This window comes from Formica exsecta, unplaced genomic scaffold (assembly GCF_003651465.1).
Source record: "Formica exsecta isolate Colony F162 unplaced genomic scaffold, ASM365146v1 scaffold3, whole genome shotgun sequence".
NCBI lineage: Eukaryota > Metazoa > Arthropoda > Insecta > Hymenoptera > Formicidae > Formica > Formica exsecta.
Window position 1 is genome coordinate 406,566 of NW_021850256.1, and position 27,372 is coordinate 433,937.

Below are 27,372 nucleotides of genomic sequence, written 5' to 3' on the forward strand. Positions count from 1 at the left end.
TTATGTATCATAATTCCTAAAGCTATATAAAGATATTCCGTCGCTTCTTTACATTAAAAAAAAAAAAAATTATTTTAAGAAAATTCAGTAAAAAGAGAAAGTTTAAAAAAAACTATTACATTAATTACATTCGATTATCATATTTCAAAAAAAAATCTGACCTATAAGTATCAACTTCTAAAAGAAATATGATATGAGCACTATCTGAGTCCATTGCGAGATAGATCTCTTGCTGCGGAGAAAACCTTTTGAATTTTGAACGCTTCTCCGAGCCCTAAAGGCGGCAGTCACGATTGGTATCGACACTCTTAGCTTTTTTCTTTTTCTCCGCTTGGTCTCTTCGCTCTGTACAATACACTCGCCTCATCGACTATCTGCTCCATATTGCCCCACCTTTCTCCACCCTCCTCCGTTTTCCTCGAAGTAATATAGGAATTCCCGAGAGTCTATCCGTGCTAAGTATCGTTTATTCGGCTAATTAAGCCGATATATCGACGAAAACATGCGAAAACGTGACTGCGTTTTCGAGTCTGTCTATTTCTGCTAGACTCAATTTCTAACAGCGAAGAGAAATGTATCTTGATACATGTGCGATAGAAGACGTCGTGACGTCGTGCGGAAATTCTCTCGGAATGCATCCCTTTCCTCGCAAGAATCTGCAAATGCAGATACTCGAAAGATCTCATAGTTCTACATCTTTTAAAGTTACATATAAAATATGTATATCATTTATATATCATAATTATCTCTATAATTCGCAAAAAAATGTAATACACACACAAAAAAATAATTTTTTATTTCGAAAAAATTTACGTCTCCAGCGAAAAACTTAAACAGAAAAATGTAGAAATTATAACCGAAAACATTGAAAAGTATCCTGCATTACATCGTAGGATTATCTTGCCATTCAGCAAGAAAATGCGGAACGATACTCCTGGTTCGACCCCGAAGCTCGTGTGATTAGCGAGCTAGAAATTAATTAACACTGCAGGCCGCCCTGCGTCATCGCGTAATTGCCAGCACCACGATGTGTTTGTTAGAGCATAAAGTACGGAAGGGCTGCCCTCCGGGGGTAGCGGCCAAGGGTAAACGCGAGGGTGACGGAAAGGAAGAAGGGGACCGGGGAGAGGGAAGGGAGAGGGCGATAGGGAAAAATCGATATAATCTTCCATCTGCTAATAATAGAGGCTTAGCGCGATCCATTCATCTGCGGTAGGACTCGCGCGAATCAGTCAGACATGTTTGTGTTTTCGCATTACATGCCGATTGAATTTGCGGTGTAATGGGATACCTCCATGCAACTGGTAATTATTGCTAACGTTTATTTTAATTGTTACGCTTGCATACAATAGCCGTAATAAAGAGAGAAAGAGAGAGAGAGCAATGATATTAATAATATATCAGAGATAAAATATATATAACACTATAATGTATATAAATTTAAATAATATATTTGTATGGAGAGAGAAAGAAAGAAAGAAAGAAAGAAAGAGAGAGAGAGAGAGAGATCGAAATAAAAACGTTAAAATTAAATGTTAATTCCAAAAAAGGAAGAAAAATTTTCTTTTCTCCAATAATATATATATATATATATATATATATATATATATATATATATATATATATATATATATATATATATATATATGTATGTATGTATATGTGTATGGTATGTGTATTATACTATCTGTTTAGTTCATGCAAAACTCAAACAAGAATTTATGCAGGAATAAAATCCTATCTCCCAAGGTATATTAAACTAAGTATCGGTATTCGGATGTTGACTATAGCTGCGACAATTTATCAGCTTTTAGACGTAACTGATAACCGTTAATAGAATATGTTTAACTCTCCACTTCGTCTTGGCAGCATTAACGCGTCGTCTGTACGTATGGAAGATCGAGCATCCATATCCTTATGCAATTATATCAAGGACTTTTAACAGACAAAGATTAATAATCATAAAACGTTTACAATTTTAAAAAATCAATAGTTTTATAAATTAATACTTCTGAGAAGGTTGATCATTCAGATATCGATTGCGGAGAATCGAAAGTTTTTTCGTATATAATGTATTTGTAAAAACGACTTATATAAATCGTTAATATCGCTTTCGCTTCGAATAATCGAATAGATAAATGTAACGTAAATGCAATTGTGACATTCTTTTACAATCTTAACTGCTTCCAGCTATTAGCGATATTAATTGAAAAATCGCGACGAAGAAAACGCTCGTTCGTCGCATGTCGACGACTAAATAAGTTACTGTCGAATGATAAGTGATTTTCACCACGAAGCACGACGTCTGGAATATTAATATCATCTGATTAACGATACGACTTATCCCGACTACGACGACGACAACGATGACATACTTGCACAACCATAAGCGAGTCCGCGAGAGGAAGTAATTTAGACGGAATTAGAGCTCTTGGAGAACTTTCACGAGCTGTAACTTCTAAAGTTCAATATCCGATAGATTGTTTATCATAAAAACGTTGACATCGAAATTGCAATACTTTAAAGCATTACTTTTACAGCGTTTTCGGAGGCGAAAATTTTTTCCTCGAAGCAGGATCAATAGATATTACCAAACTTCCGACCTTACTTAATTGCAAGCAGCATTGTAAAATTAAAAAAAACGAATGCTATTAAACTTCACATATTTCTTGTATTAAACACGAAATAAACCGCCACATTACAATATTCGTAAAACCTCTACTCGCCAATCATTAACATGTAACCGTATCGCGGCGTAAAATGCTGCGGAAGTATTTCAAGGCAATTGTAAAGATCTTTTTAATTTGCACGAAAGTGTAATGTAAACTGCTAAGCATACCATTCTGGTATAAACACCATTCTATATATTTTTCGTATTAACGAAAAAATTTCAAGGATATAACATTTAAAGGCTTTTTCAAAAGTCTTCATCTCAAAAGTGCATAAATATTATAAATCATCTTCATTCAATAATAAATCGTGAAGATAGATTATTCGCATGTTGGCGAGAGATAATTTCGAGATTATAGAATGCTTTCTTTATGTCAAGTCTTCGAAGATGTTTCGAGCGTGGAAGATTAAAAGTGTACAACCTACTAGCTAAGCTATTTTTTATTCAGTAATGATACAAAAATCCTGAACGCGCCGCATGTTCGCGATGTCAAGAACTCAACGACGAGGCCCCTTGTTACGATTCCGATCACATTTTCCAGACATACGCGTCCCGCCGTGCCACCCTTCTTCCAACCGACCGCCCGCCCTCTCTTTCGAGACTTCGGCGATCCGATCGATCGACCGTCGTCGTCATCCTCGTCGTCGGGCAGACAGGCGGCCGAAGAGGATATCGCGTGTCCCTTGGTCTCCGAAAAGGGCTTAATCCTAAGCATTCCACGCGCGAGGACTCGACAGGTCCGAGTCATACGGTTGAGAGATAATCGTGACGATAACAGAGAGCACGAAGGAGGAAAGAACCCAGCCCGGTCCAGGACCAGTCTTCTTTCTCGAACTCACCGGACCGGATGCTGTATCCTCGAGGTGATTCTCTGGTCGGAGTGTGCGGCCAAGTAACTGGAAAAGGGGGGAAGAGGAGAAGGAGTCCGGAAAGCGAGAGAGAGAGAGAGAGAGAGAGAGAGAGAGAAGAAAAGGCTCTTTAATTCGCGGTTGGTTCGACCCGGGGCCTCGATTCCCGAGAGATTCGTTTGCATCGCGGAATTCGCCGGTATTTAAGCCCGAACGGGCTGCGAGATCGCGGCCATGATACCCTCCTCTCGATCTACCTACCTACCGTCGAATGACGGGAGAGCGGAGTGGAGCAGCACGAGGCAGAGACAAAAAGAGAGAAAGAAAACCGGGGGGGGAATCCGGAGGATGAGGCAACAGCGGTGGAGAGGATGAGGAAAGAGAAAGAGAACCGGTAGAATGGAGAGAGGGAGAGAGAGAGAGAGAGAGAGAAAGAGAGAGTTACAAACGAGAGCCCGTCAGCCAAGCGCGAATTAATTCAACGCACAGCTCTTCCTCCCACCGTCTCTCTCCCTCGACCTTCATCCACCCTGGTTCCTCAACCATGCCGCCACCCTACCGCTTCCCCCATAACTCTACCCTAGAAGATGCGAAGGATACAACGAAAGAAGGAGAAAGAGAGAGGAAAGAGAGAAAAAAAGAAAAGGGAGAGATAAAGAGAGGGAGGGACAAAGAGAGGTAGCAAAGACGGCATCGAGTACGAGAATGAGACGGCGCAACAAGAAGATCAAACACGCGGAGAATCGAGGCACGACATAGGTGAGACGCCAACGTCGACCAGACATGAACAAAAAGAAACGTGACTATGGTAGTGACGATCCTTGGAAACAACATTGAAAGTGAGATCTAGCAGTCGCGTTATTCGAAAGGCGGAAACGGTTCTCTCATCGTATGCGGACGCTGCGCCGTCCCGGATCGCATTTAGGACATTCGCATTCTGCACTATAACGTACACAAGTAACGCTCAACAAATATATTTATTTTAATGATTAATGCATTTATTTATTTATCACGACACTACTGGGTAAATAATATATCTTATTAATTTATAAATTTATTTTTGTCCATACGTGATAAAAACTAGTAATAGATCATCAAATTTGTAGTTTGAATATAAAGTTGTGGATTTCAAGAAATGAAGCAACATTTAGAATAAAAAGTTATTTGAATTGGTTAATAATCAGCGAATATGATTAGTTATTAATAATAATCTTTGTATAAATCTATGTGTGTGTGTTTAATTTTGTTATATATTTTACATTTAAAATTAAGAGCGTTCATAAACATTAATCTTGATTGATACTTGCAACAAAAATGCAACGCGACAAAGTAATACTTTTATTTAAAAAAATATATTTGGTTCACTATGGAATTGAAATTGTATCACATTTTTTTCGCATTGTTCTTCATTGCCTAACAGTTATTAATGCGACTCTATAGGAGAAAATAAGTAGAATTACGATGCAAAAGTTAAAAATTCAGAGGATTTCTTTCCCCCTTCCTCTCGAAAATCGAAATCGAAACTCGCGTTCGACGTCGCGATAGCATTCATTCGGAAAAGGCATTGAATAAGAGAAACGATGTGTTAATCGGCTCGTTTATAGTCACGTGCACGCCCATCGTCCGGCGGTGACGTTCGATTTGCATCGGCCACTTAACGGGTGTACATAATACATCTACGCCCGTCGGCGCCTTGCCCCGCCGATTGCCCCGTTTCGCCCTCTTGCCGTACCTATCTACCTTACCCTCCACGGGCGAATCAGCTCGTCTCTGTTTTTCTCTCCCTGCGTACTTTTTTCCCCCTATATTTCTCGTCCATCCCCGATCCCTTTTCTCCCGCCTTTTCTCCCCTTCAAGGCTACCCGCTCTTCGTTCCTCGCTTCGTCTCCCTCTAGATAACACGCACCCTCACTCACTCCGACCCTCACACAAACCCCCTCACTCGAGAGAGCATTTCCATCCTAGCGCGGCAGCGGTGGGTGGCGGCGACAGGGGGAGAAGCGAGTCGTAGAGCCAAGGACGGGAGCGAGTATGTCGGAGGCCAGAGGGCAGGGTGAGAGAACCGGCAGCCCTACCTTAACAAGCAACAAGGGTGGAGAATTAATGAGAGAGGGCGCTCGGACGGACACTTGTGGCTACCGCCCAACCTCGGCTATCAAACCGAGGCGCTGCCGATCCATGGAAAACCCTCGAATTTAACCCACCGTTGGCTTTTCTAGTAGATCAGGGGGAAAGATTTTTCCGCGCTCACGGCGCGAATTTCTCGTGAAACGATATAACGAATCGCCGACACGTGTACTCGCTGCTCGAGAGGAAGTTACGAGATTTGGCGCAACCCACGTTCCCATTCTTGCGCTTGCTTTTGGAATTTTAAAGAGAATTATTCGCCCACATATGCGACTGGACGCATTTTAAAATTTTTAAAAAGGTCGGTTCTCGCCATGTGCCAAAAAGGGCGCATCGGAATATTCGTATGATATTACAGCGAATAAAGTTACAGTCAAAAACGGGTGTTTCCGAACCGCCGATTATTGTAATCAGATATTTTTTTCATCTGCAACTGAAAATATTAAATTGCAAATATAAACGCGCAATCTTTTTGTAACCTTTTGGTAACTCGAAATGCGATACGTATGTACGTGTGATAATGAAATAATAGCATAATATATATAATATGCATTATATATATGTTATATACATATACAACTATTATAATATTAATTTAAAATAATGTAAGAAAACTCGCTCCGCATTTAAAGATTAAAACGTTTAACAAAGCATACTATAATGATAAATATTTCAGATGTACACAAATTTTCGAAGATATATTACGAACACTGTTAGTTTTTTCTCAGAAGAAAATGTCACTATATATATATATAAATGTATTTTAGTATATAAAAATACATCAACCGACGAATAAAATTTGTTCCTCCACAGCGGCGCCCGCACGCCAGCAATGTCGCGGCGCACAACGTGAATTTTAATTAAAGCAATTAAGCATGCGTCCATAACTAGTCGCATTAACCAAAACGCCCGAGCCGACTCGACTCAAAAACGCGACGGCGATGTGTCACGCGAGTGCCAACGAAAGGGTGGACATCTGGCCTATCCGCACCATCCTCTCGACCATCCTCCGTCCCCCTATCCTGCCGTCGACCCCATGCAAACCCCCACGCTAATTTCTACTTACCCGCATAGCGGCGGCCGTGCCTTTATTTTAATTAACACTCAGTGGATTAGTCACCCCCGGCGTGCCGGCTCGCAACTGTTTTCGCGACCCTCCAATCCTCTCTGGTGAAATACCGAGAGTAAATTGCAACATTTCTTATATAAGTATGATTGGTTCATCGCGTTTAGATTAACTGCAGTTTCCTTAGTAATATGAGATATTTTCGTATGGTCATATATTAAAAAATTTTGAATATTTATATAATTTTTACGGCTTTAGATATCTTTATATAAGATTACGATAGTATTTATATCAGGACTATATTATATTAAACTAGATTAATTAAAATATTTCATTTTACATAAACGGTGGACAATATATTATATTATAATCGATAATCTTTTCGTGTGAACGTAAAAAGTAAAACTAATAATGTACGAGAAATTTCTTCATTTAAAATATAAAATCATCAATTTATAATATTTTATTAACACGCGTCAAATAAGTCAGATAATATTGCCTTATAAATCAACTATGGTATGAAAACGTTCCGAATCTTCTCCTGACGACTTAATTGCTTTTATCCATGTAAAAAGATCGAAAAGAGGACACGGCGCGAAAGAAGGAAAAGAAATCGAAACTAAGAGAAAAAGTATCAACGATGAGAAAAAGACGCAAAACTGGATGCCAATGCGAGAAACGGACGACGACGAGAACGCAACATTCGGCGGGCTCGAGAATTCGCTCGTCTCGTATCGTAAAAATCGAATGTTTCTACGAGACGCGTAGGCGAGAGAAGAAGATGGGAGAGAGGGAAAGGGAGCGTAACGCGTTGGAGGTACCTTTACGTCCGTAGACGTGACTCCAACCGCCGGCGTTGCCGGCTGCGGAAATATATGGGGCCATAACGGTCGCGAGAAGCTCGAGCCGAGGAACTCAAGTAGCAGCTAGAGGAGGATGGAAGACGACGACAACGACGACGATGGGAGGATAGGAGTTCGAAACGAGGGAAACGAGAGCGTTGCGGAGAACGTGAAGTTGAGCTCCATTGGCAAAAGCTGGCACGAGAGAGAAAGAGACAGGATGAGAGAGAGAGTTATGGAAACGCCAAAGGAACGAGAAAACCGCCCGCAACGACGAAGGGAGAGAGAAGAAAGAACACAGCAGAAGAGGGCTGGAGAGGAACGGAACGAAACATGGATATACCCGCCGTCGCCGTCTCGCTGCTTGTCCGTTGACCCACGGGACTCTCCCGGCTGGCTCCACGACAATCCCTCCCTCCCCTCCTCGCGACCCTGTTATTTGCATACGCTGACCTCCTTTACCGATTTCCATGGCCAAACAGAAGCTTCCCGCGGACACAAAATCTCATTCTCGTTCAACTTTTTTCGCGGTTCCGGTCTTTCCACGAGGAAGTCGAGTCTATATCGTCTACAGAAGCATCTACAGAGGCTTCTGATTTATGATATGATACTGACTTGAAAATGATGTAAAAATTCAATTCATGTATGCAATTGTCCCATTTTCTCGATTGACCGGATGCCTTTGGCAAGAGATTCATAGCGAGATTTTAAATGTATTACAAATTATAAAAACTCATGTTATATATTTTGTTTACATTACTAATCAATTCCTAATAAATTCTTGCTCTCTTAAATTGAGTCAGTGGAAATTTCATTAATTAAAGCAGTGAAGAAATTTCACTGAAGACCAGTGAGGATTTCACTAATTTTCAATGAAAATACTTGTATTTTGCTCTTCCATCACTGATCCTTCATTGATTATGGCAATAAGATTTCATTGAAAAATCAGCGACTATCATTAATTGATTCTTCTCAATGAGATTTCACTGTATGTAGTGCTATATTCATAACTGAAATCACTATTAGTGATAATACATTGATTCCATTTAAGAGATCGAATATATAGAATCTAACAATGACGTTTAGATATCTAATAGCTACGATAGAAATTAAATCGCATTAATAATCCAAGTCGATCTATAAAACAGTGAACATTTTTTTGCATAAAAAAGAACTGTTATATCTAAAAAAATTTTCAATTATGTCGTCAACAAATTAAAGAAATGTATCTAAGCAGAAATATATATACAACACTATGGATTATATATTTTCTATTATATTATATTGATCTAATCCCTCACCACATTGTTCATATTATTAAAAAATTCGCAATTTTATCGAACGCGGGAGCCTCCCGGAGTAATAATTTCGTCAGAGTACTTTACAGGCACATCAGCAGCTTCCATTTATCTGCGAAACGCGCGTGGCAGGACCAGCGAATGGCGAATGGTTTTACGTGTAGTAGAGAGAAGTCTCGTTCGGAATCAGGGCGAGTCGCCGGTGCACACTCATTGTCCCGAGCATGAACAATGAGTTACCGGCGCCTTTATCGTCGCGGCGCCGCAAGACGCTTCGTAACGAGATGGCGCGATGGGAATACGAGATTGTCGCGTGCGTTCTGTCCCCGCGTATTTGTGTGTGTGTGTGTGTGTGCGTGTGTGTGCGTGCGCGCGCGCGCGCGCGCCTACATACATATAAGCACGCCCGAACGACACATACCATCGTGTCCTTTCGTCGTAGTCAGCTTTTTGGCAGTCGCGCGATACCTCATATTCGCCTCGTCGCCCCTTTGTCGCGGGGAAAATCGTCGTAAGCTGAATGCTCGCGATAATAAAGGACCCGTATGTACGTATATACACGCGGTTAGACTCTATTGCTCCGCGTATCGTGCAATGCTCACGTGACAACACATTTACTATACGGCACACGCACGCGCGCGACATGACGCTTTTATAGGCGCCTCTACGCATTTTCTCACTGCGTTCACCGTGCGTTAAAGTATCACGCGCAAAAGAATTTTGCAATAAAACTGTCGCTGCGCTATTGCGTATCTAATGTGAAAGCAATCAAACTTCAATACTATGTATAATCAATTATTTGATATTACAACAAAACCTGTTTGGTCAAAAGATAAAAGTTGGTAAGTGAGTTTGTTCATAGAGACATCAATATTTGTTGCTAAAATAAATTTAATTTGCTGTTAAAACGAAATAATTCCTAACAATACATAGCAAATATATTTTGCTGTTGCAGTGAAACAATTTGTTATCGTGGCAAAATAATGTTTTTTGTAGATTTAATAACATTTTTTTAGCAAATAAAATTAATATCTTTTTATTATTTATATAATAACTAACGAAATTTGATAGGACAATGTAAAATGCATACATATTTTCTCTGTATATAAGTTACGATAAGCAGCAGTTACTTATTAATTGGTGGTAATTAAGAAATTTTTATAAAATCTTGGTTTCATGTTTTATTTCAATAGAGAAAATTAAAATTATATACATTTAAAACGATATATCATAAATTATTCCAATTTTTTTTAAAAGATTCATACTAAAATAAAACCAGTTTTTTGAGGTTGACCAAAGACCAAAGACTATAACTTAGTTATCTATTTATTACAATTATGAATTTTTCAAATTTTTCTCCTGCTCTAAGATTTACTCTATGTAGCCGAAATTTATATAGCTCTCAATATAACTCATGACGATTGATGCCATTGAAATTATTGATACTTAAGTTCGGTGAAAGCGTATCCACTTCCAAATCGTACAAATATCGCGCCATTAAAGGAACATATAACGTGTGCACGTGAGTTGCCGCAGTAACGATATCAAGGTGGCCGAGTTGGTCACGACGACGCTAAAAAAGGCTAAGGTCGATTGTCATCGCGCGGAATTCGCGACCGCGTGTATGACAACGCGCATTTTCCGCGATTATGTTCGCCGACCTCATACGCAACGGCGCCTTCGGCACGGCTTATTTCACCACCTTAACACCGTACTTTGTGCATCTGAACGAGCATACATTTTGATGTATCCGTAGAAAAGAGAATGAGCGCGCGAGGGCCGCATCCGACTGCTCTGGACAAACGCCAGGACTCGTCTAGGACGTGTCCGTACATCGAGCAGCTTGCTAATGCGCGGAGCCTCGAGCACGGTGCGCAAAATGAGCATATGCATATGCACCACGGTGCATGCCGCTAAAAAAAAATGCACCGCATTCACGCGACCGCTAATCGAGAGCCGGATCTCGCGGCGAAAGGTCTAATACAAGTGTGGTATACGTAAAAAAAGTTATGTAAAATTTGCCGAAGGTCAAACAATCGCGTTACTCAATAATTTACGTGCCGCGCGATGATAGATATACGTACATAATGAGAGGAAAAAATGATTATCGATAAATATATCCATCTTTAATGATAGGATGCAGTCCTCGCGGAGAGAATTGATCTCTCAGAATACTCTCAAAAGATGTAAGAGACATGTGATATACAAAGAATACGTGGAAATGTTCCCAGAAAAAAGATGTACATTGCTTGGTGGAAAAATGTATACGGAAAAAGTTTTCGCAAAATATCCACTGAAAAATAGTCAAATAGTCAAATGGAAAAATATTTTGTATCGCGTTTTTCTTATTTTAAATCACAACTTTTATAAATTATATTTAAAAATCAATGTAAATGTGTTTCTATACGTAAATCTAATTATTTTAGTATTAGATTTAGACTGAGCAATGAAATAATAGTAACAAGAGAATTTTATGCAAAGAGATAATTACTGTGAAACTTAGTATGACACGAAAATATTACGAGCGAATCCTTTTTCCAACATTATTATAATAAAAGATGAAGTAAAACTCACCGTAACGTTGCTCTGCGTAGATGATTCGGAATCCAGAAGACCTGTAAGTAAAACACAATCTATTAAAGTTATTATAAAATTTTATTCAATTACGCGTATATATGAAAAGGAAATATTGTATAACAACATTTTTTAATGTGGGTGAAATAAATAGTAGATTTTATCGTCATACTATTTTTCACGATCTCCTTATTATAATATTTGCGTATCTAATACAACTGATAAAAACTCAATATCAGTTTTAACTATTTTTTAACTATTTAGCAATCTATAAAAATACCGGCTACGTATTTTAAATATCAAACAGAATTAAAAATTAATTTTACGATCGTAAACGGATCGTAATCACTATAACGCGATAAAAAACGGATAATAATAATGCAAGAATACTGCATAATTAATTATGCTCACCATCGTTTGCATCGGTATTGTCCCTCCAACTGCTGCTCCGGTCCAGGCATTCCTCGTGCATTGATACGAATCGATCGGAAAAACGCGACTAATTACTGACGCGCATATCAATTAACGCAATGCAATCCGATCGCGCGACACTTGGTTCGGCACTCCCGACGCACATTTACACATACGCTCTTAACCTTTAACGCGTACAAGATACGTCGCGACATTTTCGCATCCGATTACGTTTTATCGCTTATTTCAATTAATAATATGTAAAACGGATCGCGATACACTTTACTCGACACTCCCGACTCCCGACACTTTGGAACATCGTCACGGATCATGAAGACCGAGAAATACGCACATCGATTTATACAACGCGATGCCCGCATTTTGAGCTTACAACTGCACGATGTTTCACTCGACACTCCAGTACTGTAATAAATATTAAGATAATAAAAAAGTTGTGTGTGTATGTGTAATATTAAATTCTCACAAAAAAGAATTTAAAAAATCTTATTTATAAATATCTATTTTTATAAACTTATCAAAAAGATATATTCTCTTTTATTATATATTAAATATATATATTTAGCAACTTTTAATAATATTAAAGATTTCTATATACGTATATGCACATATACAATATTATATATTCTCTGTATATATCTAATTTACATTTACTAATCTCTACCGCGCGCGCTGGCAGACTTAAAAACTATTATGTGCTGTCATCTAATGATGTATTATTCGAATTGTATGTTGCATGCAATCAATAATTTTAACATGTCGGTATTGTATAATCGTTGCAACTTTAACACACGATGATTCTTACCGATATATGGTACTATCGAATATATTTTTGCGTATATTATCCCGTTGACTAATGATGGTACCATACTTATCGACACATACTGTGGCACAATCGTAAAAATGGTAGAAAGCAAGAAATGAATATATTGAGAAATAAATTTAAAATATTAATAAAATTTATAAATTCTTAAAATTCAACTATAATTGTTTTTATGCAAATTTCCAAATATAAATATATCCTTTAAAAGATTGCGCTTAATGCGCAATATATATATTCGCGCAAATGATGTTATTGAGCCATATACAAAAATTTAATGTATTAATTCAACGAAGCGAGTTTGTAAAAAAAAAACATTTATATAAATTAATATTATGCAAAATTATATATACTGTACGAATCATAACAATATAGACGCGTCTTTATATCACAAAAGTATATTCCTATTATTAATTTATTCTCTCTTTCTCTTTTCCTCGACCGTTTCTTTTTCAAATTTAGCAAAGGATCGCCATGATACAAGTAACGATGCACAAGTCATGCAAAATATGCGGTTGAAATAAAACTCACCGACAACATATGTTGCTACGAGCTGTATTCTCCGGACAGGACATCGCAATTTAATCGCGCTTTATGACATTCGTAAAACTAATATCGCGTTTCTTTTCTAAATATCGAAAACGAATTAATTTACACTCGCGAACCGACGAAGCTTCCACACTCTTCTTTGACCCGAGAAGAATTGCCGTTGCTCTGGTGTCGAGATTCAAAATACGGCGTACGGCGCGAAATTCACGCATCACGTGACCCGAGTTGCGCAATGCGTCATCGTTACGTCACACTCCAATGAAGGTTATATGCCATTGTAGGTGTGCAGCGCGGGCTAACCTATACTCCTCGAACGATGTCAATTTAAAGGGCGACGATCTTGCAAAAGTAACATGTCAACGTACGAATGCATTTATCCGATTGACAGACATTGACACACGTTATCGCGAAAATGTTCGCCGATCCGTTGTCGCAATTCGCAGCACAAACTTGATATCTATTTTGAGTGGTTAACGCGATGCGTTAATCGTTTATTTATAACATCGCTGTGCCGCTTTTCCAGTTGTCGTTTACGAAGTCTACGTATTGTCGCATTTTAAAATGCGTTAAATTTTATTATTGAGATTTCTTTTTCTTTTGTCGTGGACAAATTATGGACGAGGTTTACTTTCACTTTTCGAATCAGCTCGAAACATTACAGGTAATTGGTTTTTTCTTCCGTATAAATATCCGCATTTGCTCCCATAATCGCGCGTGTATGATTTATATAATATTTTTATAATATGTATGTGTGTGTATGTAGTAAAATTCTTTTGTTAGAATTTAAGTATTTTGTCAAATAATTACATCAATTGTTATCTGTTGTTTTCAAATTATATGTTACATTCATTATATTGTTTTTTTATTTGTAATTTGTACAAAAATTTTATGATTTTCTATTCTATATAGAGAAATAATGTATATTGTAAATAATGTATAATTATATGTATATATATTCCATATTTTTTCTTTTTTTTAAAAAAAGGAAATATTTTAATATTATATAAAATTTTGCTACTTTTAACTTAATATATATATGTGCAAATTATTTTGCATCAAATATAATTATTCATAGAAATCTCAATATACTACAAAAAAAAAATTTGGGGGAAGGTTCAAGCATCCGTAGCAGTTCAACAGGCACAGCAATCGTGTATGACATGGCTAGCTCAGTTGCATCAGTTTATCCTGCAGCTTTGTGACGAGCAATACACGCAGCATGCCAAAGACATTGTGCTACGTATGGCTACTTCTGTACAAAGAGGCTGGCAAGAAATCCAATTTCAATATTACAATGCTCAATGGAATACAGTAGATTTTTATCGCCAATTAGGAACCATGTGGGCTAATAAAGGTAAGTTGAATATTAAAAATATTTTTGACAAACTATATTTCTCTGTGTGCTACACTTCGAAAATTAACTATTATAGATTTGTTTATGTTCTATTCAGTATCAAGAAGAGAAGCAATATATTGCTTAACAGGCATAGCAATTGGAACTGTAATAGGCTATTATATTGGTGTCAATTGGAAATCCTCTTCTTATCACATGCATCATATAAAAGCTATAGCTTGCCATCATTATTATGGTATCGAGGTATATCATACCTATATATCTAATTACAATTTTTTGATGTAATAATAATTTTTCTTGATTTGTCACACAGGGTGTGTTCATGATAGATGATATGGAAATGCCAACAATAAAAAAATCGAACGACTTATTAATACAAGTTAAAGCCGCTTCACTTAATGTTATCGATACAAAGATATGTTCTGGTTACTCTAGGATTTATAGAAGATTGCTTAATTCAGGGGTATGTATAAACCTTTTTAAAAATGTATTGATATCTTGCAACATAATATTGTTATAATGCACGAATATGCATATGTATTATTTCGAAACAGAAAGAACTACCTGTAACTTTAGGAAGAGATTGCGCAGGAGTGATAGTTGACATTGGACAGGGCGTTACCAACTTTGATATTGGAGATGAAGTATTCTTAGCTGTACCATCGTGGGCTTCTGGCACGATGGCGGAATATATAATCGTTCCAGAAACGCAAGTAGCAAGACGGCCTAAATCTTGTAGCTTCGAAGCATCTGCCAGCTTACCATACAATGGTTGCTTGGCATGGGATGCTCTAGTTAATAGATCTGTTATTAAAGAAGGCAATGCCAAAGGAAAGAGGTAATGCTCTTTACTACTGTTTCCAATCTTTTAAACTCTTGTGCCCATAATGTCAATAATATTATTATTACAGAGTTCTCATTTATGGTGGAAGCACTCCAATCGGTTGTATTTTAACGCAATTGATTAAGTTATGGGGCGGATATGTAGTGACCACATGCAGAATAGATGCATATCTATTCCTAGAACCTGTAATGAAAGCGTTAGGTGCCGATGAAGTTATAATAGTAAACGAAACCGATATTGAGAAAGAATTACAATTGCATGATAAGTATGTAGAATTAAATACTTATTTATTATATATATATATATATATAAACTTATATAGTGAAATGATCGAAATAACATATAGCAGCGTTTTTCAATTATGGTGTACTTCTTTCATTACAGATACGATGCAATTTTTTATACCGATAATCAACCCTTTCAAGAACATATTTTAAAGAGATTCTTACTGCCACATGGTTCCTATGTATCTACTGTTCCCGAACAATTAAGATCGGATTCGTTGGGATTTATTTGTGGAAGTATATTTGCTGGATGTGTTAGGGTAAAATTATTAGTTCAGGTATGTTTCAGTTAAGACGTTCGCGATGTTGAAACCGGATTGTATTACTGACTGATACTTTATATTATAGTACATGTTCGGATTCAACATGCATCAGTGGAAGGAGGGCGCAAAATTAAATGTTGCATATTTACGAGCTTTATGCGAGTTGACTGATGCGAATCAATTGCAAACAGTTGTAGATAAAGTGTATGCACCATACAATATTGAGCGAGCATTGCTCCATGTTTTAGACCCAAATTCTATCGGTAGTACGATTATTACGTTTCAGTGACATTTCATTGGCATCAGAAAAAAAATTTATTCCATGATTACCTCTTTTGTATATATAAGTATATAATTTTGGTGTATAAACCATCAAACATTATTAATGGACATTTACATTATTGCAAGTTGAAAATGGTAGTCATAAAACTTGGTGCTAAAATAAAGACTGACAACATAATACAATTAATAAACCAGAATATAAAATGTTAATATATACTTTACATTTTTCTAAATTCTTCCTAAATCAAGTTATGTCAACGAAAAAGAGAAAATATGTAATAAATAATTGCATGTGGAAATTTAAATAATGTTTGTAAAAATTTTTATAGAAACATATGCGAAAAATTATTATTAAATGTTTAACGTATTGGAGTTTATAATATGTAAGGATATATATTATTGTATATGAATATTGTACTTGATATATTTTACGAAATAAATAAAAAAATGATCCTGCTATTATGTTATCAACTAAAATTATACAATTTGTTTAGAAATTTAGAAAAATAAATGTGAACCATGTGTCATAGCAGAATAAAAATTCGAAATGTCTTATAAATAATACATAAATATGCAATTTTAACGTTGTACCTGTTCGTGAAGTTTATAGTATTACTCTCATTTTGCTTTCCCGCGGAACTTACTGTTACCTGCTGCTTTTGCCTTTTTAGCCGGTAGCTTTTTTTCTTCTATCTATAATAATATACAAAGAAAATATTTCATTTAAATATTCATGTAAATTAAAATACGAGTATTAATTAGATGGAAATTAAATATATTCGTTTAAACAATATTTCACCTTTCGCTTTGGTGTCGGGGTACTCGGTAAAACTTTGAAGAATGAATCCAGTCTGCCTTGTGTGGATGTATTTCGAGCTTTGTGAAGTTTCTTAGCTCCATTTCTGATACGTTCCTCGTTAAATTGCTTATCACCGCATAAAAACTTTACCAGACCTTCTTCATCTGGTTCAGACCATTTTAACTAGCAAAATAAATTATATTTAATATGTATGGTTTAAACAGAGAAAAGAAATTTATTTTATAAAATTATTATTAAAAATTACTTGGATATCTTCTGTATTCATTACTTCGGGTTCTTGAAATAATAGTCTTGCATCTTTGTAATTCCAATTTTCTGGCACAGAGTATTTTTTAGTATCTATATTTTCAATAATTTTGTCAAGAGACCTATAATTTTTTATCAACTCTATTGCCCTTTTTGGACCAACGCCTTTAATACTCCCAGTATAATCACAACCCAACATAATACAGAGATCAATAAACTGTAAATTATATTATTTCAGAATAGTTGATAAATAACATTTATTGTAAAATAAAAACAAAAAAAGACACATACCTCATCATGATTCAACTCTAAATCTGTAAGAACCTTATCCAAATGAATCTCTTGTACAGGTAATTTTCTGGCTTCGCTGAGAGTTAAACGTCGAAGTAGCACATTGCAGCCAAAGGTGAGTGCATCCATATCTTCTGTAGCAGTGGCAAAGACTTTACCAGCTTTCACTAAAGCAGCACATTGTGCTTCAGCCTCGCAAGGAGCCTATATAGAAAATATCTGTTAGTAAGAAGATACTACATATGCTTTCATACAAATGCTTACATCAATATAAGGTATGCCCATTAATTGGAGTAATTGTTTAGCTTCCTCAGTATGATTTTTTGTAACTTTAACCAATCTTCTGCTAAATTTGTCTATAGCCTCCACATTTCCTTTAATAAAAGACATCTATTATTAAAATCTTGTACAATTTTTTTTGTAGAATGTAGAGAGTATAAATTATTTTAAAGATAATAATGATAATGAAAAAATATAATATGTTATTACCATCTTCTTCAGCAGCTTGTAAAAGTTTTTGTGCTTCATCTCTCCTCTCAGCCCGTTTAGCTAATTCTCCGCTTTTTAAGTTTGGTGGTTTTCCATCAAATACATATACAGGTTTTATCCCTTGCTCTACTAAACGTATGGTCCGATAAAATGTGCCCATTAAATGGCTATATAACAAAATTTATTACTAATTAGTCTTTCTTTATAATTTATTTTATAAAAACTTAATATTACCTATAATATTATAGATAAGAAGTATATACCTGGTTGTTTCACCATCTACAGTAGTGAGCTGAGCTCCTTCGCTGCGCACAGCTATGAGAAATTGATATAAACACATCGAGGCATCAACAGCTATTTTACGACCTGAAACATAAAGCCAAAGATTAGTAATATAATATGAACATTAATAATAAAACACGACTAATTCAGAATATGAAATACATATTATAAACATTGTTTATGGAATTTAAAAACTTGTTAATTTTTTTTGGTTAAATATGAAACCTCAAATACACACAAAACACACAGAGATAACAATTACGTACCAAAATAATGCTTCAATTCTCGCTCTTTGATAGCTCCCGGAGCTATGTCTGCTATGAGTTTCGATAAGCCTAAAATACCCATATTGGCGAAATACTTATCACACGTAAGAAAAATTAACAAGTCGTTATATGGCCGACATTTTCTAACAGGCAAACACGTTTCTGACGTTTCCCGCCAATTTGTCTAATAGTGTTTTACTGTCATCTATATAAGAGGAAGAGAACTAATTTGTTTCGGCGAGTAGAAGGTTTTGCTGATAAGTACTAGGCCCGGAGATAATAGAAGATCGATGACATTACCGGCCGTTGATGACATATCCAGCTATATATTTTGTTTTATTATTGAAAATGTACAGATCTTTTATGTAAATATCTCAAGAACAAAAGAAAGATTTTATTGTACCAAAAATTACTATTTTTTATTACTAACAATACAAAGATTTACTTATCTAATATAGCGCGTAGCGAGTTTTTTCCGGTCATGCTAAATCCCATAAGATTAGTTGCTTTCCATTTGCACTCAAGTGATACTGAGTCACTCAGTTATGTGAGTATTTCATACTCAGATAATGACGTCATTGTTCAGTGAGTAAAAGGAACGCGCAAGTGAGAAAATATTCTCAATAACCTTAAATGAGAGTTTTAGTTTTTAACTAGAGAGAGTTTTTAACATAAGACGCCATAAGATGCTAAGACTGCAAGACGATATGACTTCTTTTATTGTTTCAAATATTATGGAGGTAAGTTGATACATGCTAATTGTTTGTCACTTAAATATACATTAAATATTATGCTATTAGATTTCAGAAGACGATTCGGAATTGGATTGGACTAGTTCAGATTCAAATGAATCCAAAATTTTTTCCTGTTCTGAATCGTCATCCTCGGACTGTTCCGTCTTATCTAATCCTCCCAGAAGGATGTTACACCAAATAACTACTTTTATGGACACTATAAAAGAATACGATGATCAAGAATTTAAAGAACATTTTTGATTAAATCGTTCAACTATTGACATAATAATAAGTAAGTATGATCATCCACTGATAAATAAACTGAACTGCAATGTTTAACTTGCATAAATTTCAGATGAGATTGAAATTGGACATGTGTTATCTCAACATAAATTTGGAAGGAAAAAAATATGTACACGAAAAGCAGTTTTAATGACTGTGTGGTATCTTTGTAATATAGAGACGTTTCAACAATGCTCTGACAGGTTCAATGTTACTAAAAGTACCTGTCATTGTATCATCACAAAAATAATAGAATTTTTAGTAAGAAAAAGTGGACAGTATATTGTATGGCCCACTGATCAACAACTGCAAAAAATAAAATCTGAATTTTATAAAATGCATGGGATTAACGGGGTAGTTGGAGCTATAGATGGGAGCCATATCAAAATTAAAAGGCCAGCCTCCAAACATCACTATGTATATTATAATAGAAAAGGAGATTATAGTCTTCTTATACAAGGAGTTTGTGATTACAAGAAAAAATTTATTAGTTTTTTCTGTGGAGAACCAGTATCCATCCATGACAGTCGCCTTTTAAAAAAGTCGTCTCTGTACAGGAAAGGTATAGATGGATTCTTGGGTCTAAATGTCTTATTGGGAGATTCAGCATACCCCTGTTTGGATTGGTTGATCTGTCCATTTAAAGACAATGGCAATCTAACTGAAAATCAAAAAATATTCAATTACCGCCATTCCGCAACTAGAATTGTAATTGAAAATGCTTTTGGGCTTTTGAAGGGAAGATTTAGGAGACTAAAATATTTTGGAAATGATAATTTAAAGTTTGTAGAAAAATGCATAGTAGCTGCTGCTGTGCTACATAATATTTGTTTGGACAATCAGGATGATGATGAATTTGATGTCGATGTCAATGATAATAATGATGAGAATATGACAGATGTAGCAGGAATTAGTGGCATAAATGAAAAGAATTCTAGAAGAGACGAAATTTTTGCAACAATGTTTATTTAGATATGTATATTTAAGAAAATTTGACAATAAATAAAAATTTTATTTTAACATAACTAACGGTTTTATTATAATAATAAACAAGAAACATAAACATAAATCTCCTTTAGTCTTTCTTTTCAGACATTTTATACAAAAACAAAACAAAAATAAATTAAATAAACACAATACTATAGCACTCTGCGTATGCTATTACTAGAGTAAAATATTTTTTGATTACTAAAAGTTTCTAGTACGAACTCAAAAATAATGTGAGAACTTGACTGAGGGTCAACCTTCGATTGAACGTTTGTAGTACTGATTATTAGTATTTTATGTATTTTTTTTCTTTCAAAATCTTCTGTAAGTCTTCTAATGCCTTTATTTTCTTCTTTTCCATTTCCAGTTTTTCTTTATATAGATCTAGCTTTTCTTTTTTGTATTTCAAGCTTTCTTCAACATAAAGTTTTCTGCTGATTTCTTTTTCTTTGATTTTCTCCATTTTTTCTTCAAAAAATTTCTTTTTTACTTTTACTAGTTCCATTGATGGATTTTTTCTTTTTTGCATACAAGATGAATCATTGGAACAAGAAGGTCTTTCTGAGCTGGTGTCAGAATCGAAATTCAGTGTTGGTTCGACTTGCGATTGCAATTCGTTAACATCTAATGAATGTGGGCTTGCACTCGATGGTGAATCGCCCAATAACTCATCCAATCTATTGTAAAAAGTGAATTTCACAGGACCTCTTCCCGTTTTAGATTGTACATCCTTTGTATTTTTATAGGTAAGCACTAAATTTTGCCACTTTTTTTTGCATGCCAATTCGGAAACCTAAAAATTAAAGGAAATATTTTAGGGTCATTATGTTAAACATGAAATAAATATAATTCAGACACTGACAAAGCAATCGTTTGAAAGAGCAAAAACAATAAAACAAAATTTAATTGCTTTTTTATTATTAACATTAATTATATAAATAATTTCACTTACTTCAATATTTTGACTACCAAGTTCTTCACTAATAACCGACCAAAAATTTTTTCTTTTATGTACATGATGCATATCATCATAACGTGCTTCTACAGCTCCTATTAAAGCACGAGTTTTATTTACAGACCAGGTATTTCTTTTTTCTTTTGTCTTCGTAGCGTCTACATTTTCAACTTCGATCACACTACTTGTTCCTTCAGACTGGAATGAATTTTCATAGAAATTTTCAATTTCGCTTATAATTGTTTCTTTAAACTCGTGGCTTATGTCAATAATTTTTATAGTTCTTTTAATGTTGTTATCACTTCCTTGATTTTTAAACACTCTGTATATATATATATATATATATATATATATATATATATATATATATATATATATATAGCTCTATTTAGAAAACAATACTTACATTTTGTATTGTTTCTCTTCGATGGAATTTTCGATTTGAAACGTATAGTTGCAGGATCATGTACGCACATGTACGTATGGCATAGACATAGTATATTTAGACCGAGTGTTGAGGAGTGGGAGCCGAGGTGCACGTAGAAAAGGACATACTCTGTTTCGTGCCCCTTGCGTTCTTTCTCGCTCGCACAGAGCATAGCGCTCTCTTTCGTCATGCTACGTGCGAGCGAGAGAGAACGCAGGGGCACGAAACAGAGTATGTCCTTTTCTACGTGGGCATCGGCCCCCACTTCTTAAATAAAGGCAAACGCTCGGTCTAGATATACTATGTCTATGGTTGAATCTCACTTGCTAGCATCAAAAGGAACGTGCATTCAACTGAGTTATGACGTCACAAGTGAGAATTATCTGAGTTTTGATGTAAATGGAAAGCAACTATTATCTTTATAGGATATGTTACGCTTTTAGCGCTATCAGCGTGCTCTGTCCTTGTTCAACTTTCAGTAATTAACAAAGATAAAACGACGCTTTTAGCGTATAAGCGTGCTTCCCGAATGCAGCCATAATGATATTTCGTCGGTGTTTACAGCTTATTCTAGACGAGGCTTTTGTGCTGAATAGCTATACTCATAGACTGAAAGCACTTTAAAAAAAAAAAATATCATTTGGAATCAATTGATTTGAAGCTTGGTTCTTGAAATATTGGTTGCATAGTTTCTATATTATTTATTTTTATAATATATATAGAAGTCTATGATGCATTGTCTTTTATCTAACAAAAGAAAAATTGGGTAATTATAATAATCCAGCGTTTCAATATATGCAAATTATTATTTCGCGATTTCTCTTCCCTTTTTTTTTATCTTCATCATCAATAAAATATTATGAATGTGAAGAATACTCATTTAAAGTGGCAGAACGAGAAAAAAATGTTTCACAATGAATAAAAAAAAAAAGATGTTTTCTTAATAAGAATTAATACACACGCATTCACATATTGAAATTAAAAGAAGGTATCAGTTAAACATTTACAAGTATATTCTGCTATTTACATATACAAATTTGTCATGTATTTTAAGTAACATGCTCTTATATCGCATACTGTTAGTTTCAAGAATAAAAGCTGTCATTATGGTCTTGACGCAATTTAAGACAGTGCGCGCGACGTTCTATAAATGCGGCCATTCTAGTAGACAGTATGGTAGCGCCAGTCGATATCTGATAAAAGAAAGAACACCTTTTTATTATAAAATTCTTTGTAGATTTTTGAAAAATGTTTGTAAATTATTATTTGAGTGAATATCTATCCTCAAAAGTTTCAAGCTCATAAATTTATTACCTTCAACCACGGCGAACCAAGACAAAACTCTGCATTCGCTCGGTCCTCGCCACGCAAACGCAATAATCTTCCGAGGAGCTCTTTCGCATCGCTGGATATCGTCTCGAAATATTCGTCGGGAAAACAGAAATCGCACTTGAGTATATTGGCGGTGGTCTCTTCCACAGAATCATCCAGAAAAGGTGACAAACCACTAGCATTTTCATAACATATGGAGATATAATAAAAAAAAAAAGATTATAAAATATATTTAAGTATTTTTTTTAAGATACCTTAGCAGAACGTAAATAAAAACTCCGACGGCCCACATGTCGGTGTAAGGACCGGTCGGTCTACCTAGCACCGATTCTGGCGCGGCAAATTCCAAATCAGAGGGAGGCGGTACAACTTCATCGATCGGAGTCCTCACCGCTTCCCCCAGATCTATCACCTTCACCTGATCCGTCTCCTGATCGACGAGAACATTTTCCGGTTTCACGTCCAAATGCATTCGGCTGCGACAGTGTAACCAGCACAGCGCGGATAACAGCTGACCAGTGTATCGCGTCGCTGTCGCTTCGGTGTACTCAGTTTTCTCACTCAGATATGCAAATAACGTCGGGCCCTTGACCCTGCGAAGAAGAGGAAAAAGGGCTATTTTGGAACGGCACATTATTGAGAGAAATGTCTCGCGAATAAAACTTACAGTTCCAGAACAATAGTGTCTATGCCGGGTCGAGGCGCGTTCTCAAATAGGGCGAACGCTCTGATGATGTTGACATGATGAGTGGAGGCTAGCATATCATATTCCGCCCGCGTCAGCAATCTTGACTGTTTGTGACGCGGAATCTGCTTGAGAGCCACTTCTTGACCGGTGCCCTTGTCTCTGGCGCGACGAACTATGCCGAATCTACCGTTACCCAGCTCGTCCAGTTCCAAATATCTACAGACAAATTGCTTCGATTCCCATTCAGCCCCGCTGTCTGTGTCTAATCTTGATAACGTCACCACGATCGACGGCGAGGTTGTGCTTCCATCATCGCCCATCACACGAAAGCTGTACGAAGCATCCGGTGACACATCCAGCACAGCGGGCGGTTCATTAACCTGCTTCAACACCGGCACCCATCGTTGTAACGGTAAAGTTCGACATTCTATGCTACATGACGCGCTACCGATCTCTTGTTTGTCCCAATCAACTTCCACTTTCGAGGATCCTAACGCGCGTGCCAAAGTGCTGCTTTTTCCGCCTGAGAGAAAACATGAAACTATTTAATAATATATTATGATTATATTACATAATACGCGCATTATATGCGCTCAACTGCTATGTACCTATGACAGACAGAGAAATCCTCGCAGAGCAGGAGCCCGTTTCGCATTTGATATGACAATGATATACGCCAGAGTCCGAAGCCCGGCAACCGGTGATTTGCAAATATACAAAGCCCATGCTCTGTTGAAACTGGTATCGATCGTTCTCTTTTATACATTGATCCTCGCCTTCCTTTTTCCAGGTGACGGTCGCATGATTGTTGCGGTCCGCATTGTGCGTCTCGACAGAGAGTCTAACAATTTCTCCGGCGGTCGCGCGAATCGACATCGGGCTGCTCAGGATAGCCGGCGTCTTTTCCTCGGGCGTCATCATTGACTCATCGGCAGCATGATCGCTTTTCGTAAAATCGACCATCTTTCGCGGTCGAAATGACCACGCTCGACTGATTGCAGAGTTCGAAATAAGACTCGCTGGAATCCATAGCTCATTCTTGGTATTAATTGGGGATACCACTAGACCTGGACCATCGAGATGAGAAACGATCAACTCGTCTCCGGCATGTAACTTTCCCCAATCCGCAGCTAATCTTACACGAGCACCTGGAACGACCTAAAGGAATCTTCTTATTATACATATTTAACACGTGCATCAAACATTACACGTATTTTTTTCATGCAACTTGCGTCGCGTCTGCCCCGCAATTTTGTATTCACCCAGAGAATGTGCGACAAAAAGACCCAGGAAGAACTTCCAGCACTGTGCAATGCATCGACAGTAGCAGCAATAATAGTAGCAGTCGTACATGTTCCGGTAGAGGAAGAAATAACGGCGGTAGCAATGACATCGGTTTTGACAGATGGTCGGTGGTAATGTAGTACAGCAGAGCAATAGCAGTTACTGAGGCGGTATTCATTGCGACGTTTCGGCGAAGTGCTAGCGATAATGTTTGTATAGCGACGACGATCGTAAAAACAATAGTATATTATATGTAAAGTGAATAAGAAAATGTGTTAGTTGGAGAAGCAGTAACAAAGCTTGTAGAATCAAAACTTTACAGTAAGACAATAGCTTTTCTCATTTTTCTATGTGGTTATTCTTCCTAGAGATATGTATGTATTTTTTTTCTCGCGCGACATATATGTCCGTCTAAGATCCATCTTGTTACATCAGGAGGTACGACGTATGGCATTCGTGAACATTACGATCTTTTATAGTCTCGATATAGTTTTTTCTTTAATAACAAAAATATGACTTATCGCACCGACAGAAGATAATGCAATAGATAGCAGTAGATAGCGACAGGCATCAAGAGGAAGAAGAGGAAGGAGAGCCCCTTTGCTGCAATCATCAAGAATTCTAAATTGATATAAGTGATAACGTATGTATAAGCTCCAAAGAGCTCCAAGTGGCAAAGACCACAATCAGGAATGGCTCACCGGAATGGAGTTGTTGCGACCCGGCGAGCGTGTGCGTAAAGTATTCTTAAATCCTTCCAAGAAGTTTAGCCTACTCTTTGTCGGGCTGGGTGTACGTGGTTGCGCGTGATCCAATCCTCCGGTATAAGAGCGCTGCAACGTTGGCTGTTGATTCGTCCTTACTCGATCGTTACTCTTGTCTCGATTCGTCGACCCGGGGACTATCAGCGTCGGAGGAACCGATACGGTTGCTCGAATCACAGGTTCTGACGTGGTAGTGGTGGTGGTGGTGGTGGTTGCAGCACGGCTACACGCCAGCAAATCATAAATGAAATCCAAGACACAGTACTACGCGTCGAGACTCGCGCACTTTGATACTCGCCAATTAAATGGTAAAACGCATCTTTGTCTTGTCAAATGATTCGTAGTATTAAAATTTTACAGCGATCGGAAGGAACGAGTCTCGGCATAAGCCAGGATACGAAGGAATCGATGTCGTCGGCAACTTGAATCTTTTACACGAACGTGTCGGAGAATAGATAAGGTGGGTGCTTAATAGCGACGCGTAGCAATAAGGTGGGTAGTGGTGGGTGAGTGGTTGGTTGTGATCACGGTAGATACATACTTAAGATACTGGACTTAAGCTTTTCGCAGTACTGTGTTCTTGATAAAATTATAAAGAAAACAAGCTCTGGTTAGTCGAGTGGGCGTGTATATTAGATAGTAGGGTAAGGGATATATCCACATCACAATCACTCTATCTCTCAATCATTAATTTACAATTTTTATTCTAGACAAAATTCTTATGATTCGCGGGTCAATTATATAGCTTTGCTTTCGACTAATCTCCAATCGTATCGAGCACAATTAATATATACACAGCATACTGTCACGACGCCATAGTTTGTTCACAGACTCGCGAGCGCGCGCTTGCTTTTGTAAACGTTATTAAAATTATTATAAATATATTGCGTATCTTCATATATTATTATATGACGTTATTAATACATCGCACTCGCAGCGCGTGTTTTTTCTGTTTCATATCGTTACAAGTCGCATGTGTGTAGATGTAAATGTATACGTAACAACAAAATACGCCCCCATTTGTGTGCGTGTATACAATATACGCGTAAAATGCATGCGCATTGGAACGGACCTCGGCACACATTTTATAGGCTCTGATAGACTCGGATAGTCAAGTCTAGAGGAATAGTACACGTTAAGGAACAGGTGAGTAGATTTTGATCCATTAAACGATAAAAAGAGTTTGCCAACTCTCGCATGCTCGCGGCGATCTAAAACACTAAAGTATATATATTATATAAATATATATATACTTCCGTGTGTATGTGTATATA

The 27,372-nt window shown here is 36.7% G+C and overlaps 4 protein-coding genes and 1 pseudogene across 13 annotated transcripts in view; 2 read left to right on the plus strand and 3 right to left on the minus strand.

Annotated features, from left to right (window-relative positions):
* Positions 1–13,485: 13,485 nt before the first annotated feature.
* Positions 13,486–16,516, plus strand: LOC115237556 (reticulon-4-interacting protein 1 homolog, mitochondrial-like). Of its 3 annotated transcripts, none has more exons than XM_029810683.1 (8): positions 13,486–13,885; positions 14,300–14,578; positions 14,655–14,821; positions 14,892–15,041; positions 15,133–15,416; positions 15,490–15,687; positions 15,807–15,984; positions 16,055–16,516. In XM_029810683.1, the coding sequence occupies exons 2-8, from the start codon at positions 14,380–14,382 to the stop codon at positions 16,256–16,258; spliced, it is 1,380 nt and encodes a 459-aa protein (XP_029666543.1). In that variant the 5' UTR covers positions 13,486–13,885; positions 14,300–14,379; the 3' UTR covers positions 16,259–16,516. The 3 variants fall into 3 exon arrangements, with proteins under 3 accessions (XP_029666543.1, XP_029666540.1, XP_029666541.1); XM_029810680.1 differs by having other exon boundaries at positions 14,338–14,578; XM_029810681.1 differs by having other exon boundaries at positions 14,338–14,578; positions 14,676–14,821.
* LOC115237558 (flap endonuclease 1) lies at positions 15,482–19,073 on the minus strand. 2 transcript variants are annotated; one of them, XM_029810685.1, is made up of 9 exons: positions 18,646–19,073; positions 18,361–18,463; positions 18,098–18,264; positions 17,873–17,982; positions 17,609–17,812; positions 17,316–17,534; positions 17,051–17,233; positions 16,843–16,944; positions 15,482–15,605 (listed from the first exon to the last, which is right to left on the minus strand). In XM_029810685.1, the coding sequence occupies exons 1-8, from the start codon at positions 18,725–18,727 to the stop codon at positions 16,870–16,872; spliced, it is 1,143 nt and encodes a 380-aa protein (XP_029666545.1). In that variant the 5' UTR covers positions 18,728–19,073; the 3' UTR covers positions 15,482–15,605; positions 16,843–16,869. The 2 variants fall into 2 exon arrangements, with proteins under 2 accessions (XP_029666545.1, XP_029666544.1); XM_029810684.1 differs by lacking the exon at positions 15,482–15,605 and having other exon boundaries at positions 16,667–16,944.
* A 255-nt stretch (positions 19,074–19,328) lies between these two features.
* Positions 19,329–20,686, plus strand: LOC115237557 (annotated as a pseudogene).
* A 122-nt stretch (positions 20,687–20,808) lies between these two features.
* LOC115237551 (trihelix transcription factor GT-3b-like) lies at positions 20,809–21,963 on the minus strand. Its single transcript, XM_029810667.1, has 2 exons — positions 21,601–21,963; positions 20,809–21,441 (listed from the first exon to the last, which is right to left on the minus strand). The coding sequence occupies exons 1-2, from the start codon at positions 21,670–21,672 to the stop codon at positions 20,935–20,937; spliced, it is 579 nt and encodes a 192-aa protein (XP_029666527.1). The 5' UTR covers positions 21,673–21,963; the 3' UTR covers positions 20,809–20,934.
* Positions 21,964–23,021: 1,058 nt separating this feature from the next.
* Positions 23,022–27,372, minus strand: part of LOC115237544 (triple functional domain protein) — a 21,879-nt gene continuing 17,528 nt past the window's right edge. For 3 of the 7 annotated variants that reach the window (XM_029810650.1, XM_029810648.1, XM_029810649.1), the window contains exons 24-29: positions 26,036–26,321; positions 24,659–25,208; positions 24,030–24,573; positions 23,617–23,955; positions 23,345–23,537; positions 23,022–23,223 (exon numbers count right to left, since the gene is read on the minus strand). In XM_029810650.1, coding sequence (XP_029666510.1) covers positions 23,116–23,223; positions 23,345–23,537; positions 23,617–23,955; positions 24,030–24,573; positions 24,659–25,208; positions 26,036–26,321 — 2,020 coding nt within the window. In that variant the 3' untranslated portion in view covers positions 23,022–23,115. Of the gene's footprint in view, positions 23,224–23,344; positions 23,538–23,616; positions 23,956–24,029; positions 24,574–24,658; positions 25,209–25,464; positions 25,956–26,035; positions 26,322–27,372 lie in introns of those variants that run through there. The other 4 variants (XM_029810652.1, XM_029810651.1, XM_029810653.1 and 1 more) reach the window with 4 other exon arrangements.